The sequence below is a fragment of the Pundamilia nyererei genome, unplaced genomic scaffold (assembly GCF_000239375.1).
Source record: "Pundamilia nyererei isolate P.nyererei 1_Seehausen unplaced genomic scaffold, PunNye1.0 scaffold00044, whole genome shotgun sequence".
NCBI classification, from domain to species: domain Eukaryota; kingdom Metazoa; phylum Chordata; class Actinopteri; order Cichliformes; family Cichlidae; genus Pundamilia; species Pundamilia nyererei.
Genome location: NW_005187445.1, coordinates 1,817,064 through 1,833,003, shown reverse-complemented (window position 1 = coordinate 1,833,003; position 15,940 = coordinate 1,817,064). Strand labels below are relative to the sequence as shown.

The 15,940-nt window shown below is 38.3% G+C and overlaps 3 protein-coding genes across 4 annotated transcripts; 2 read left to right on the top strand and 1 right to left on the bottom strand.

Annotated features, from left to right (window-relative positions):
- The first annotated feature begins 56 nt into the window (after positions 1-56).
- Positions 57-2,952, top strand: lmod3 (leiomodin 3 (fetal)). Its single transcript, XM_005731702.1, has 3 exons — positions 57-583; positions 683-2,290; positions 2,485-2,952. Exons 1-3 carry the CDS (start codon positions 296-298, stop codon positions 2,530-2,532), a joined length of 1,944 nt encoding a protein of 647 aa, XP_005731759.1. The 5' UTR covers positions 57-295; the 3' UTR covers positions 2,533-2,952.
- Positions 2,953-5,680: 2,728 nt separating this feature from the next.
- Positions 5,681-9,251, bottom strand: LOC102193083 (PRA1 family protein 3-like). Its single transcript, XM_005731701.2, has 3 exons — positions 8,953-9,251; positions 7,849-8,066; positions 5,681-5,990 (listed from the first exon to the last, which is right to left on the bottom strand). Exons 1-3 carry the CDS (start codon positions 9,132-9,134, stop codon positions 5,815-5,817), a joined length of 576 nt encoding a protein of 191 aa, XP_005731758.1. The 5' UTR covers positions 9,135-9,251; the 3' UTR covers positions 5,681-5,814.
- An 890-nt stretch (positions 9,252-10,141) lies between these two features.
- Positions 10,142-15,104, top strand: LOC102192590 (NEDD8-activating enzyme E1 catalytic subunit). Of its 2 annotated transcripts, XM_005731699.1 has the most exons (18): positions 10,142-10,218; positions 10,321-10,359; positions 10,987-11,110; positions 11,261-11,341; positions 11,463-11,545; positions 11,650-11,730; positions 11,839-11,882; positions 11,962-12,026; positions 12,288-12,443; positions 13,113-13,215; positions 13,306-13,416; positions 13,499-13,552; positions 13,900-13,936; positions 14,062-14,143; positions 14,225-14,325; positions 14,410-14,473; positions 14,564-14,618; positions 14,720-15,104. In XM_005731699.1, the coding sequence occupies exons 1-18, from the start codon at positions 10,199-10,201 to the stop codon at positions 14,806-14,808; spliced, it is 1,389 nt and encodes a 462-aa protein (XP_005731756.1). In that variant the 5' UTR covers positions 10,142-10,198; the 3' UTR covers positions 14,809-15,104. The 2 variants fall into 2 exon arrangements, with proteins under 2 accessions (XP_005731756.1, XP_013765932.1); XM_013910478.1 differs by lacking the exon at positions 10,142-10,218 and having other exon boundaries at positions 10,321-10,382.
- The last annotated feature ends 836 nt before the right edge of the window (positions 15,105-15,940 follow it).

Genomic DNA, 15,940 nt, shown 5'->3' with positions numbered 1-15,940 from the left:
GTTTTCCTTTTGCCTGAAGCAACTGTCATCTCAAAAGATTGTGATGACCAGGGCAGCTGGCAGAAGGGTCTGAAAAAAGAATGTTAGCATGTCTTTCCCCTGTTGGTACCGTAAATATCTTCCATGTAGTTCACAGGGTTTATTTTAGTCCGTGAGGCAGGATCAAACGGTTTCTAGCTAAAGTCAAAGTCAGAGGCTTCCCAGTTTGCTCTGTGTTGAGTCAGAGATTGGATAAAAAGTTGTTTTTTGCCTTGATATCGACAGGAAAACACAACTTTAAAACTTCAGTGCAAGTATGTCTAACGGCAGAGACCTTGAGGATCTCAACGAAGAGGACATTGATGAGGATGAAATCCTTGCAATGCTTTCGCCTGAGGAGCTTAAGGAGCTTCAGAGTGAGATGGATGTTATTATTGCACCAGATGAGAGTGTACCAGTAGGACAGAGACAGAAGGACCAGACAGAAAAACCACCTACAGGGACGTTTGACCACAGATCCCTAGTTGATTACCTCTACTGGGAGAAAGAGTCTAAACGTATGCTCGAGGAAGAAAGAGTGCCTGCTACTCTCCTGCCCAGTGAGGTAAGAGATAACTCTAGCAAAGGTTCATGTACAATTCAGTTTTTGGTGCATACCATTAATGTCATAGTTCTAATCTTAATGTCCTAATGTACTGTTTAGAAAACCTTGAGGGAGGAATCTGAAAAGAAAGAAAAAGAAGAAAACGCAGGATGTGGCAAATATGAGGTGTATGAAGTCATAGAGGAAGTCACTGAAGAAGAAGCTGCAGATTGTGAAAATGGAGAGGAAATTATAGAGGAGATTATTGAGGAAATTGTTGAAGAAGAAGAAGTTGATGAGAGGGATGAAAAGGACAAAATAATAGATGTGGGAAGAGAGAAAGAGACGAAGCAACTTGTTGAAGTCCAACCTGACAATGTAGATGAACACGCAGAGCCTCTGGATATCACAGAAAAAGCACCAGGAAAAAATACAACTGACAGTCAGCCTTTCTCAGACACAAAGGAGACTACTGAGACCTTAGCTCTGAAACACAACACTGAAGAGAAAGAAGGAAATAAAAGTACAAAATGTTTGCCTCCCCAAGAGGCTCCAGAGGAGCCAGAAACAGTCGAACCCAATGAGAAGCTTCCAGAGAAAGAAGAGAGAAAAATAGGTAAACTGAAAATCCCGAAGCTTTCACTCAATAATATAAAAATTACATCAAGGCCTTCAGGAAATGATACAAACTTGGAGTCGACACTTGATAAGATCCGCAAAAACAACCCCTCTATCACTGAGGTAAACCTCAACAATATAGAAAACATTCCCAAAGAGATGCTCGTGGACTATGTCAACGCCCTGAAGAAGAATAAATATGTTAAAACATTCAGTTTAGCCAACACTGGTGTCGATGAAAATATTTCTTTCAATCTAGCCAACATGCTACGAGAGAATCGCAGCATTACGACTTTAAACATTGAGTCAAACTTCATAACTGGCAAAGGCATCGTTGCCATCATTCGCTGCCTCCAGTTCAATGAGACTCTCACAGAGCTGCGTTTTCACAACCAGAGGCATATGCTAGGTCATCACGCAGAGATGGAAATCTCTCGCTTGCTCAAGGCCAACAACACCCTTCTGAAGATGGGCTACCACTTTGAACAGCCAGGGCCCAGGATGGTAGTGACCAACATTTTAACAAGGAATCTGGACCGTCAGAGGCAGCTGAGGAAGGAAGAGCAGAGGCAGCAACAGCTAAAGCAGCAGAGGGAGCTGATGCAGATGTATGAGAGCAGTCTCAATCTACCTCCTGGTTTACTTGAGATGCTGGGATACATACCACCCATAGAATTCCTACAGGAGCATGGACTTGCCCCACCCTCATCAGAGCTGAATGCTGTTGTGCAAACACAACACCAGACAGAACAACCAGAGCCCCAGAAGAAGATCAAACACAAAAGCATTCCCAAACAACCCAGTGATGAACCAGCAAACCCATTAAAGGATGTCCAGCTGAGGAGAACTCCAAAAAAACGGGATCCTATATTCGAGCTGGACCCAAGAGATGATAGAAGATTAGAGAGGGCAAGCTTTCAACTGAGGAAGACTCCCAAAGTGAAGGATACAGGCAGTGCAGGGAATGAGGATGAAACGGCCAATCTGACTGACGTGATCAAGTCTTTAAAACCTGTCCCTCGCAGACGATTACCTCCAAAGGTTGACGTCACACCTCGTGATCAGCTCCTAAATGATATCAAAAAGAGCAATGTGGCTTATCTCAAATCTGTGAGTACCTTAGAATCAGTATTACCTGAAATTACACTTTTTAATTGCTCAAAAAGTGGAACAGTGTTCAAGCTCACAAAACAGACGAGCATTTATCATAACACTTTCATTTTCTGAAGGTGTTTTAATAGAGCATGCATTGTCCTAAAAAGCAAACTAAACCTGCTGTTCTTTTCCTTTGTTGCTTCTCGCAGGTGCCTCTCCCTAAAGCCCTGGAATCAAGTGAAACGAGTCTCCTGTAAGGCGCTGCTGTTTCTTCACCATAGTATTTGTTTTTATTACACATGCTCAGTATTAGTCACTTCACATGAACAGTACAAATTGCTACTGAACTTTAATTACCTAGAGAAAAATACAGGTTAGTTCTGTTTTATTTCAATACGTGATATAGTCTTTGCAAAGTCACAGCAATTATGAACACTGACTACAGCCAAATATTGTGTATTAATTCTACAGTAAAGCATGTTACCCTTTCGTAATTTGAAAGCTCTTCTGAATACAGTGCATGGTTAAGAAAAAAAAAGTGTATTCACACAGTATTTGTTCATGATGTCTACATATACAACAATTTCTCTAATCTTTGTGCTTAAAATGAATTAGCAAGCGTGTTTGATTAAATGTTTGTGACTTAATCATTTTGCTATTAAATAATATAAACCTTCCACTCTTTGCTGGGGGATGTTTTTTTAAATTAATTCAACATCACTGGTCACTGTGGAGGTGCCATTAGCTGTAACGCACATCCATCCCGAGGGGATCATTTTTTCATCCTGAAATGAGCGCTGGATATAGAAAATAAAATTACTCATATAATCTGTGTAGTAAATTCATGCCTCCCAGACAGTTTATTCAAAAGATATAAATATCTGCAAAGGTTTTATTTCCCCCACTAATCCGCCATTCAGTAGTCGTTTTTCTCTCTTTTTTCAGTAAAATCCTACAGGATACTTTTTGTTTTAGACTTATCTGGAACAAAGTCTGCATCATAAAGTACTTTGCAAAGGCCATTTATTTGAATATAACAAAAATGCCAAAATTAACACAGTTTGAGCTGATCATCTACAAACTGTAAGGTCGGTAGTTCAATCTCTGGCTGCTCAAGGCTGCATGACAAAGTGTCCTTAGAGAGGACACTGAACCACAACTTACTCTCGGATGTGTTCATCATAGTGTCAATGTGAAAGAAAAAAGAACTTAGGTATAGCAAAAACGTTTGTATGAATATGATGAATAGTAAATTGTATTAAGTGCTTCGAGTGCTCCTGCAGAGTAGAGAAGCACTATATAAGAACCAGTATATTATCATTTACCAATAATTTGGTTTAAAATTGTGCAAGCAGAGGATGAAAGAAGAAGTTGGAAGCTGAAAAAAACTGTCTACAACAGCATGCAAAATTCATGTTCTTAAGAGATTCGGGGAAAAATCCAGGCAAGTCCTGACAGAGGAACTGAGACATTCATGTGGCCGTTCAGTTGATCCATCTGCTGTTTGCTGAAGCTTCATCAGATATCTTCTGAGTGGAAGGGTGGATGTCAAGAAGTCTTAAATAAGGGAGACAGGGAGAAAAGGCTGAGGTATGCAAAATTACACGGGAACTGGACTACAAACCAGTGGCAAAACATCTTGTGCAGGGAATCTAAATTTGAAATTTGGTTCAAATCACTTTCAATGTCTAAAGGGTGGGGGTGGGAGGGGGCACAACCATGACTGTCTAGAGCCATCTGTAAAACATGGTGGAGAGTCATGGTGCCATGGTTCAGGGCTGCATTTCAGCCAGTGATGTTGGGGATCTTATCAAATTTGTTTCATTTTGAATGCAGGAAAGTACAGTATTGTCAGGTTTTGATCCACTATACATTACCATGTGGAACGCATCTGATTGGCAACAGCCCAATTTTTTATCACAAGAATATTTCCAAACACACAACCAATGTAGTAAAAACACACCTTGATAGGAAAACACACAGAGGATTAGTACCAGACATGATTTGGCCTCTCCAGAGCTCAGACCTCAGCATTAGTGAAGCCATGTGGGATCATCTTGACAGAAAACAGAACAAAAGGCAGCCAACATCCAAAGAAGAGCTTTGGATGGATGTCCCACAAGAAGCCTGGAGATCTATTCCTGAAGACTACTTAATGAAAAACCTTTCATTTTGCCTGTGTTCAGGCATCATAAAGAAAAAAGAAAGAAAGATGGAGACTCTGTTTTTACCTCATATGCTGTATTTGTTTGATGTTTGCACATTTCATGAAATTGCTTCACCCACTTCTTATTTTCCCAGCAAAATATAGATACGAGCGATGGCTTGAGACTTTTGCACAGTACTGTAAATCAAATTACATTTATTTTTATAGAGGACAGCCAAATTTTATTTCTATTCATCACTTTTCAAGAATGGAAATGTCACCAAAAAACATATAACACACACACACACACACACACACATATAATGCTGCATCCCAAACCAATTAAAAATGAACTGACATTTGAGTAGGTAGCAGTACAAACTGCGTTCAGTGTGCATTTCTGAACAGATCAGTATAAGTATATCAGTATAAAATAATAATTATTGTAACTTTTTTCAGAATTCCATGAGATGTCGACTAATGAACAGGGAAATGTGCTAAAAGTCAATTGAAAATTTATTTTTAAAATACATTTCTGCATGCTAAAATAATGACACATCAGAAATAACAAAAATATACATAACATATACTCAAACGATAAAGCTGCACTTGCCATTCATTTTTCCGTATTGCATAGCTGTGAACAGAGGGGATGCACTCAGGCCACCGTGTACAGTCAGAAACTGTATGCACAAATCTTGTGACAAATCGAATATCCACACTGCATTATTATTTTGAGTAAGGACAAGTGACAATGTCTATGCAAGAAGCAAACTTTTTTTTCAGCATTCATAAAGCTCCTGCAATGACAAAATTGGAGTTATTGCGGTTTAATAAGCAGTTCACTTGGTGGCAGCGGTGCGTTTTGGTAATCTGGGTCTACTCGGTGAGAATAAAGATAAACGTGCTCATTTTGAGGTAGCAAACTGAAAGGAAATGAATTTTTTTTTTTTGAACAAATATAACTGGTATCTAATCACTGTTTATTCAGCTCAAACATTCTATTTTATTTGGATTGAATAAATACTTGATTACTGTGTAGAACAAAGTGCACTGTCAACGATGGGGAATCACGTGTCTGTGGACATATTTTGACACAGGAATGCTAAAAACTTTGATCCCAACATCCAATCCATACAATGATTGTGCGAACCCTGTTATAATGACATGATTCACCTTTACCCCTTAGATATTGTGAACTCACACAAACATGTAAGAGCATATATTAAACTAAAATGGGTAAAAAAAAAAAGTGGGAATGAGGGGGGAAAAAAATCTGTAACTTTATTATTATTATAAGGGGCTTAAACTGGAACTTATCAGACAATTCTACAGAAACTTTAATCCATACTGTATGACACTGATTTCTTTTGGCACACTCTTGGCTGCACTCTTACTCCTTCAGTTTGTTTTCAATGAAATCCTGAATCTTATTAATTTTCTCCTCTTGTTGGTCCAGGAGATCCATGATGATGCCCATGGGGGTCTTCTTTAGCCCAACACCTTCAATCTTGTTCTCCAGCCTGTTTTTCATGTTGCGAAGTCTCAAAGAGGCATGGATCAAGATTACTACGGGATAAACAAGAGCAGCCTATTAATATTGTTTCAGTAAGGAGGGGATAGAATACATTTAAGTATAGCAAGGTTAATGTTTTTACTGAAACACATGTTGAAAATTGCCAAAACAAAATGTGATACTCCTGAAACGCAGACATTAAGCAGGTGTTAGGAAAGGTAAATCTTTTATTTCCATGTCAGACAGATACTGAATGCATGACATCAGCTAGTAAATGTGGTCCTGTCAACAACCCATAGCAACGAGTCAACACAAGCAGCAGTGGGCACTCCTCCTGGGAAGAATCAAACTGCCTCATCTGTCTGCCACAATGTTAGAGCTGCTACATTTGCTCGAGGAACCTAACCCACCAATTATCTGAACCACTCTGCTGATGGTCAGAGTCTAAAAATATTTAGAGAGAAGTAGCCTGTAATACTGACTTTATTTTACAATCAGCGTCAACAGGAAATGCGCATCAGCAATTCTGCACATACTGTTCAAATGCTTCAGTGACTCATCGCCACTCTCCCTGGCAGTTTTCATTGCATAACATTAGCCAGATGTTAGCAATATACTATAGGGAACGGTCTCAAGTCTGTACAAGTTGCGAAGTTCGAAAAGGTTCTTAATGTAACAAAGTTAGCACGTTTCCCTTTCAAATGTCAAGAAACTGTGAGTGAACCAAAGAAAATTCCAAGCTTGATTAATCAGAATCTGAATACTTTTATAATCCCTAAGGAATGATTTTATGAGGAAAACTGCTCTATTAATGATATTAATTATCATAGAATGAGTCATTATTTTTTATATAAAATGACTAAGAGCTCAATTAATTCCAATATTATAAATTACAGGATATACTGTGTTTTATTTTTAAAGTGAGTAACCAGTGTAACAGATAAAATCAGGTTAACATTAGAAAGAAATTCACAATATCTTTATTGGGAAGATTTCAATCAGAGCCAGAATTTTTCTGTTGTATATACACTAACAAATATTCTTAGATACACAGCAGTCAGGCATAACATTATGACCACCTGGCTAATAGCATTTGCTGATCTGTTGAGGCCCTGACTTTAGGCCCTGAAGGTGTGTTATGGTATCTGGCACCAGGTGTTTGCAACAGATCCGTTAAGTCCTGTAAGTTTTGACGTGGGGCCTTCATGGATTTGACTTAATTGTCCAGCACATCCCACAGATACTCAACCGGCTTGATATCTGGGGAATTTAGATGCCAAGTCAACACCAAACCTGTTGTTATGCTCTTCAAAGGTTTCCTGAACTATTTTTGCCCTATGGCAGGGCTCATTTTCCTGCGGAACGAGGCCACAGCCACAAAGGAATACCATTTTCATGAAAGGGTGTACATGGTCTACAGTAGTAGGTTCTTTACCTTACAGTAGTAGCGGACATGTTGATGTTCATTCATGAGATGCAAGCCTTACTATGGGGAATGTAAGAGCATTATCACCATAGAAATCTTGTGACAAGTGAGGTCTCACTGGCTAATGCCTTTTGCTCAACAAGTTATTGGCCAGTCAGCATATCCTGGATGCGCTTCCTTTCCTTTCTTAGAATGCCCCATGGAGCAAAAAGCAGGTGACTTGTGAGTCTTTTGAATTTCAATACTGATGCTTTCTCTGCTACATGCGCTGAAAGTATTAGTAACCACTGAATTTGGAGCACATTCTGCTGGACAAACTGTTTAATGAAACTATTTCTAATTAACCCCAAGCTAAAACAAAAACAATAATTAACTGATGCTATAATAAAAAAGTAGTGTACTTGTAGTGTTGTGCTGGGTGTTGACAAATTATCCAACATGGTGAATATCAAAATGAATGGACAATGCTTGTGTAATATACTTACAGAGCAAAGGAAAGGTGATTCCAAAGATGAAGACCATGACTCCACCACAGAGTGAAAGCAGAAAGTAGCTGGTGACCATGACACCAATGACAAACAGAGTGGGGTTCTTCCTTTTGAAGTTCTTGATAGTGGCCTTATTTTCTCCTGCCCAGACTGATCCTGCAAAGACCAGTGCCACCACAGCTCCACCCAGGAACATGCCAAATGGATTCATGAACCTGAATATTGGAACACACACAAAGGAAACTGAAATGCTGTGCATTAATTTCACTACATATATGTTGTGGTAAGAAGTTTACATACACTCATCATTAGCATGAATGTCAAGATAATCTGGGCTTGTAATGATTTGTTTGAACTGTTCTTTTTTCCGGACTGGAATCATTGTACAGCAAACATCATTACTCCATCCTAAAAATAAATAAATAAATATAACAGTTCAAAGAAATTATTAAAAACTTAATGTGACAGTGACATTCATGCTCATAATGAGTGTATGCAAAAATTCACATAGACACATATTATATATAATTTAAAATTCTTTTAAACAGCACAACCTGCTGGTGGTGGCAAAAATTAGTAACTACCACTTTGCTGTACACCAAAAGCGGCAAGGCCTGCAAGAGGATGTCGACTCACGATTTCCACTACATCATCCTGCATTCAAAGCAGCAGCTTGTATGCAGGAAACGGCAAGAATGTTGGGCGGCCGATGGTGAAATTTAGCATAACTTTTAAATAAGGTTAATTTTACACAAGTTTTTACTGGATGTGTACGACATGCGTACAGTATATAGCACCAGCTCAGCATTTAGGCCATCTAAAAACTTACTTCCTCTGAATGTTTTAAATGTTGGAAAGAGAGGACTTGTAGGCCAATAGAGGTTAAAACATCTATGTGGCTAGTGACCATCTGACGACTGGAAAGATAGAAAAGAGCTTCACCGTATTAAACATTAGTAAACATAGCAACACAGTGCTAAATGCAACAAAAATAGCCTGTGTGGTCACAATGGGTGTGGATAAAAGGTATGCAAGAGAATTAAGCTCAGAGCAGCAGATGCTGGCCTGTCTGCGTTAGCCTGCTGTCAACCCAGGACTCACCCTACAATGAGGAAAACCACCATAGCCACGGCGAAGTAATTCGTCTGGTAGTACATCAGATTGCTGATCACTCTGTTGTTCCACTTTGCTAAGTCTCCGAAATCGGGCTTGCCGAATCGGTCCGTCCCGGGGAAAAAGTCGTCCCACGGTCTGAGGGGTGCGAGCTCCATTTTGGCTGCCATATCTTCGGCGTGTCGTTAAGCGACGCAAACAAACACAACACCACAGCACACGCTGCGTAATATTTTGACAGGTCAGCTGATCACCGTCAGCGGCCTGGAGGAGGTGGCAGTCCGAAAAGAGAAACGCTCTCGCGAGACTTTAAACGAGGCTCAGTCTGCAGCGGGTGTTAACGGGTTTAGGACTTGTGTTTATAAAGCGCAGCAGTGCCATTAAAAAAAAAGATAATTTTATTTTTGATTAGTTAGTACTTAATACCAAAATTTTAATTAAATTATTAATACAATATATCCCTTTTGCTTTGCTGTTTTGTCATCTTCCTTTATATTTATATAATTATAATCTTATTTAAATATATTTCTGTTCTGAATTTTGTTTTTTTTCAGTGTTTAGTTAAATTCTCTAGTTTTTCTATTATCTGAGTCCACTGTAATCAGGGACATCACCAAGGGGGTCAGAGAGGGCATCGGCCACCCCCCAAAATTTGCTGCCTCCCCAGTGCAGCGGCCCTGACTGTTTTAACATCCTTTTCTCAGTCGATTAATAAGTTCTAATCTCTATTTTACTACGTGCATTCTCTCTATTGTTTGCTATAGCAACAACAACAACAACAACAACAACAACAACAACAACAACAATAATAATAATAATAATAATAATAATAATAATAATAATAATAATAATAATAATTACTAGGAAAAGAAACAGATTTAATGTAGGCTCAAACCACAAAAATATTGCATTGTTTTAAATTGTGTACACGCTCTTTGGCAAATGCGGCATTTGTAATGTCCTTTGTCTCAAATTGTGTTCAAATTATGAAACGCAGAAAGAGAAGAAGAAGAAGACATCACTGAATATTGCTATTCACCTATGGATAATTATTATCTCTATATATGGCTCTTCAAAGACATGCAGATACGCACATATGTGTGGGGAAGGAACCTAATTTCTGAACCAGGAGAATTATATATCCCTGTATGCGCAGTGAGGAGTCGGGGCTGCGGCGCAGCTTTGACACTCGTGAATACAGTAGTCTCAATCGAGGACATGGGACCCTGAAAGTATGGCGGATGCCGAGGAGCCGTAAGTCGTAATTGATGGAAATTATTCGTTTAACGTAGTTAAATGCTGCCCCTTTGTCAGCAACCCAACATGCCTAAAGACGGTTTTATTTTTTTCTTTCAGGGAGAAGAAAAGAAGGCGAATAGAGGACCTAACTGAGAAGTTAGTGACGAATCTAAATAAAGGTCTCTGGCAGCAGGTTTGCGTTGCTAAGTGAGCAGCGACTGCTGGGCCAGCAGATATGATCAAATCAAACATTTTACCATGCACGCAGGACTTACTAACCCACCATTATATGTTTTTATAAATCATCCATGTGAAACGTGAATCCAGTTAAAGTCTAGAGTTTATTGCAAGGGTCGAAGTTGCATTGCTCAAATCAGCTTTCTTGCAAGACCTATTCGGTCTGTTACAGCCTTGTGTCTGCTTCATATCGCATGCATTTTTCTTGCAACCCCTATATTTTTCTATCTATATCTATCACCCCTCACCTGGGTAATCACTGTCCTTGTAGTTAAATGCAACATGGATATGCAATCTTGAGACACTGATAGAGACCACTTATTATGTGTTCAACAACAAGCCTATACAGGAAATATAAGTACTGTAATCTTAATGCTTTAATAGATTGAGACCTGCTTTATGACTTTTATCTCTATCAGGTTTCTTAATATGAGAGTCCTATTCATTTTGGCTGCTCTTTTTAGTCTTGAGATAAGTTAGAAGAAGTGTAAGCATAAATTGTGTTGTAATACAAGTCCAGTGCATCTTGTTGTGTTGTTTGCCCAGAATGGCTGTAGATAGTGGACACAGAGATGGTGGCTGCGATTGGGATGGTCGTTGGAATCATGTGAAGAAGTTTTTGGAGCGACCTGGCCCGTTTACGCATCCTGACTTTGAGCCAAGCACTGAGGTTACATGGAAATGTTTTTTTATGTGCATGCGTCTTGTATTTGACTGAATAAGCCAGACAAGATAAGGCTATAGCTGCACTGTGAGGTTAGAGGGTTTTTAAAAATCGTAAATACCATTCTTTAAATATATAATATTTTTTTCATACCAGTCCCTGCATTTTTTGTTGGAAACATGCAAGATTCTGGTGATCGGAGCAGGAGGACTTGGTTGTGAGCTGCTGAAAAATCTGGTAGGAAATAGCAAGCTTGAATGCACGTTTTGTTAAGGTTCATCATCAAGTGTAAATTGAACAAATGCAAAGTCTTTTTAGTGGTTTAAATAAGTTCTTACATAGTCTTTCTTTGCTTCAGGCCTTGTCTGGGTTTCGCCTCATTCACGTGGTTGATATGGATACTATTGATCCGTCCAACCTCAACAGGCAGTTTCTTTTCAGGTAGGTTTTTAGCTTTTTTAAATTTCACCATGGTTTAATACCACACAAGTACTGATTATGCACAGTGTTTCATATATAATCAAAACTGACGTGTCTCTATTTAGACCCAACGATGTTGGACGACCAAAGGCGGAAGTGGCTGCTGACTTTATTAACAGCCGTGTCCCGGGTTGTAAAGTTGTTCCGTATCCTTTTATTGACAATTTTCTTTAAAAACAACACGGACTCTGTTTACAATATATGACATTTACTGTGTGCTGCTATCATGTTATCACCTTATAAAAAATCTGCAGTCACTTTAAAAAGATCCAAGACTGTGACGAGTCTTTCTACAGGCGTAAGTGTGCTTTTCTTATAACGTGTAAACTTTAGCAGGTCTTACTAAATAGACGCCTGATAGTTTATTTTATTTTCAGAGTTCCACATCATCGTTTGTGGACTGGACTCCATCATTGCCAGACGCTGGATGAATGGGATGCTGGTACAAAATATAAATTAGTTGCAGTTTGTTTTTTGTTTTTGTTTTTTTTCCTTCAGGTTTTTCTTTCCTCCCTTAAAGGGAGCAGCCAAAAGAAAGAGAGGAATAATAGTTATTTAAGAATTAAAATAGTGTGTTATTCAAATTTTTAAGTACATTATGAGATAGTGTCATACTTTGTCAATGCTGCACCGTGTATGCTTTCTCTTCTGCTGATAAAACAGATTTATGTGTGCAATTTATGATTGATTTGACCTTTTATAGATCTCCCTCCTGAGCTATGAAGACGGAGTCCTGGATCCTAGCTCCATCATCCCGCTCATTGATGGAGGGACAGAGGGCTTTAAAGGAAATGCTCGTGTCATTCTGCCGGGAATGACTGCATGTATTGACTGCACTCTGGAGCTGTATCCGCCACAGGTACTGCTCCCTTTCCTACAGATATTGATTTTCTGGTTTCACCTTAAAGATTTGTATATATTTTTCTGTTTTTAGTGTGCTCTGTGACAGAATTGTCTGCCAGCCTATTAACTTTTTACAAAGTTACATCTGGTGCTGTGTGTCTGGGTGTGAAAAAGCAGTTGTGGGGAACAGGTGGTCCCTAATATTCCAATCTGCAGCAACAGCTGTTTGTTTGTTGAGGCTGAAAAGAACTATTTTAATTTGGAGAAAACTGTCACTTACATTCAGAGGATATAAAAAACAGCACTTAAGTAAGGAAAATAGAGATTTAATGGTTAAACTGATGGTTTAACGGTTAAACAGCTGGTAGCTAACAGTTTTTGACAATGTAGCTGTCTTAGTGTTGCATAGCGCATTTTAATCCTCGTATGCTTTTACTGATACTTGAAGTTTATTTTTGTTATAAGTCTTACTTACTTACCGGTGTGTTTTATGTGTTTTACCTCTTCATATCTTTCTAATAGTATATTTTTATCTTTGTAAAATCATTCTTCTTTAGTGGACTACTAAATATGTCCTGGCTATTCTGAATTCGCTTCATAGTACCAGGCCCATGGTAACAGCTTATAATGATCCTTTCAATGACTCGTTTTTGCATAGCATTAAATAAACATTTGTGATCCACAGATTAATTTCCCCATGTGCACCATTGCTTCAATGCCAAGGCTGCCAGAACACTGCATCGAATATGCCAGAATCTTACAATGGCCCAAAGAAAAGCCATTTGGAGGTACGCTAATATATTGACTTGGTAACCAGTAACACGTCATATAACCTGCCTTTGTTAAAATGAATACTAAGAACATGGGTTGTCTAATAGAAACAAGCTTAGATGGAGACAATCCAGAGCACATCCAGTGGGTGTTTGATAGATCCAAAGAAAGAGCAGCAGAGTTTAACATTACAGGAGTGACATACAGACTGACTCAAGGTGAGCCTGGGAATCATTTGTTCAGCTCAATTGTGCTACATTTGAATTGTTATTAAAGTTGCATCTGTTTCTTATGTCACAGGTGTCGTGAAAAGGATCATTCCTGCTGTGGCTTCGACTAATGCTGTTATTGCTGGTATGAAAGTCCAAACTTTTTAAGCTGGTAGCAGTGAAAGTGTTGTAATGTCTGGTGATGTAAAAGCAGCAAACATTCCTTAATTAAACATGCAGTTGTTAAAATGATGGTATTGGGAGATGTAGCACTTGAAAAATGGTGGACATTTTTTAAACAACGTGTTTTGGTTTTTGAAACATATTTAGACTTGCAGCTAACAGACAGCTAATTGCTCTGCAGTTTTTAATACTGTGATCATTTACTACTGTACTTGGGTAGCTTGTTAACCTTCGATGCTAACTTTGCAGCTTAACTCGTTCACGTTTCATTCATTCACTTCTTTTGTTTTCTGTTTCTGTTCTTCGTAGCTGCCTGTGCAACAGAAGTTTTTAAGATTGCTACGAGGTTGGTTGTAAAAAGACATTTTGAGCCATTTATTGTAGTTGGCTGTTGATATATTTTTTTCTATTTTTCTCAACATAAACATCTCTTATTGTTTTTTGTTGTTGTTGTTTTTTTTTTTTTACCAGCGCCTATATCCCTTTGAATAATTACATGGTCTTCAATGACGTGGATGGACTGTACACCTACACATTCGAAGCAGAGCGAAAGGTTTGTTTTAGCTGTAACTGGCTTTTTGCCAGCTGTGCACCGAGAATATTCAGTGTAATCTGAATTTTCATTGATTGACAGGAAAATTGCTCAGCTTGCAGCCAGGTGCCTCAAGATCTCCAGTTCCCTCCTTCTGCCAAATTACAGGAGGTTTTAGAGTACCTGACAGAGAACGCCTCTTTGTGAGTACTCAGGAAGAACATTCTGCTCTCGGATTTTTGACACAAATAATGATCGCATTAAGATTTATTTCATTTCTTTCCCAGACAAATGAAATCCCCTGCTATCACCACAACTCTGGAAGGAAAGAATAAGACGCTGTATTTGCAGGTAATGTATTAAACCAATTCTGGGAGGAAAAAAAAATTCATGACTTGTATTATACACCACAGGTAACCTAGGATTGTATTTTTATTCTAGTCTGTTAAATCCATTGAAGAACGAACCAGGCCAAACCTCTGCAAAACTTTAAAAGGTAATAAGAAGCTGATAAGCTCAGATTCTTAGAGTCCATTAAAAGTTGCATCTATAACATGTGAATCATGCTTGTGTAACAAGTCTTTTTTTCTGATGTAGAGCTGGGCTTGTCAGATGGACAGGAACTGGCTGTAGCTGATATCACCACACCCCAGACGGTCCTCTTCAAGCTCAATTTTACAGCTTGAACCTCCATTACTACAAGCAGCACTGATGCAACTGGATGCAAACTGGTCTCATGACAAAGTTACTGGGACTTTTCAGTAGCACATTTGATATAATAATGTAAATATGATCAGTAAGTTCTCACTTGTCAGATAGTGTTGATGCTATGTGAATATGGCCATTAAATAACATTGTTTTTCTATTAGTAATGTTGTTTACTACTTTGTCAGTTTGTCCTGTGTTGACCTACCCTGTAGCTACTTCCCCATCAAATTAAATAAAAATAATGATGTGCACTATACTCTAATAAAGTTTTATTATCATGTGAGACTACAGTTTCATCTCATTTATTTTATTTAGAAGTAATTGGCATTTTCTTTGGCAGCTTCTGGGTTTTAATTTGATGGATTTCTAACAACTGGATTAGATGACAACTATCACAGTATATAGACATGGTGCATTAAGCTTTTTAAACTAGAGGCACTTGGATTGTCATGTGTTTTATGATTAATTCTATAACAACTGAAAAGTTCATATGAAATGCAAAAATTTGTTTAGTATGTTTATTTACGTTTTAACTCTCCCTAACTATGGAAGTGGTTGTTGTCTTTATATCTTTCCAAATTCCCATGTAGTAGACAAACTAAGACATCAACACTCATCACTGAAGGGAGTTCACGCTCTTCTTTACTATTGGCTACTATTAGCAGTACTAATAGCCTGGCAATAGGCTAACATTTGCAAATGAATGATTGCGCGAAAAAAAGGAACAGTCATATACCGTAAAACTCATTATGGTGTTGATATAAACACAAACTGATAGCTGCTCCACTTAATCGTTATTCTTATCTTAATCACTATCCCGTTTTTAAAAAAAAATCTCGGTTTACATTGTAACATCGTGGAAAGACTGTATAAATATATATTGTGGGATGTTTTACCCTTTGCAACCTATTAATTAAGAATATTCTTCAAACCTAAGAAGATAATATCCTGATAATATATTTGACAGTTTTTTTTTCTAGTTAAAAGACAAAAAAAGGTGGAAACGAATAAAACAAAAACAAGACTCTGCCCTCCTCAGATGCAGTTTATCCTCTCCGTTCACTCTGTGACAGGATGTCGATACTCACTTTAAGCTTCTTATGGCGCTAA

Coding starts and splice junctions, on each gene's coding strand:
- LOC102192590 (XM_005731699.1), top strand. CDS start 10,199: ATGGCGGATGCCGAGGAGCC. Junction 10,219..10,320: donor ATGGCGGATGCCGAGGAGCC/GTAAGTCGTAAT, acceptor TTTTTCTTTCAG/GGAGAAGAAAAGAAGGCGAA. Junction 13,216..13,305: donor CAAAGAAAAGCCATTTGGAG/GTACGCTAATAT, acceptor GTTGTCTAATAG/AAACAAGCTTAGATGGAGAC.
- lmod3 (XM_005731702.1), top strand. CDS start 296: ATGTCTAACGGCAGAGACCTTGAGGATCTCAACGAAGAGGACATTGAT. Junction 584..682: donor CTACTCTCCTGCCCAGTGAG/GTAAGAGATAAC, acceptor TGTACTGTTTAG/AAAACCTTGAGGGAGGAATC. Junction 2,291..2,484: donor ATGTGGCTTATCTCAAATCT/GTGAGTACCTTA, acceptor TGCTTCTCGCAG/GTGCCTCTCCCTAAAGCCCT.
- LOC102193083 (XM_005731701.2), bottom strand. CDS start 9,134: ATGGCAGCCAAAATGGAGCTCGCACCCCTCAGACCGTGGGACGACTTT. Junction 8,067..8,952: donor GTGGTTTTCCTCATTGTAGG/GTGAGTCCTGGG, acceptor TCCAATATTCAG/GTTCATGAATCCATTTGGCA. Junction 5,991..7,848: donor AATCACCTTTCCTTTGCTCT/GTAAGTATATTA, acceptor TTTATCCCGTAG/TAATCTTGATCCATGCCTCT.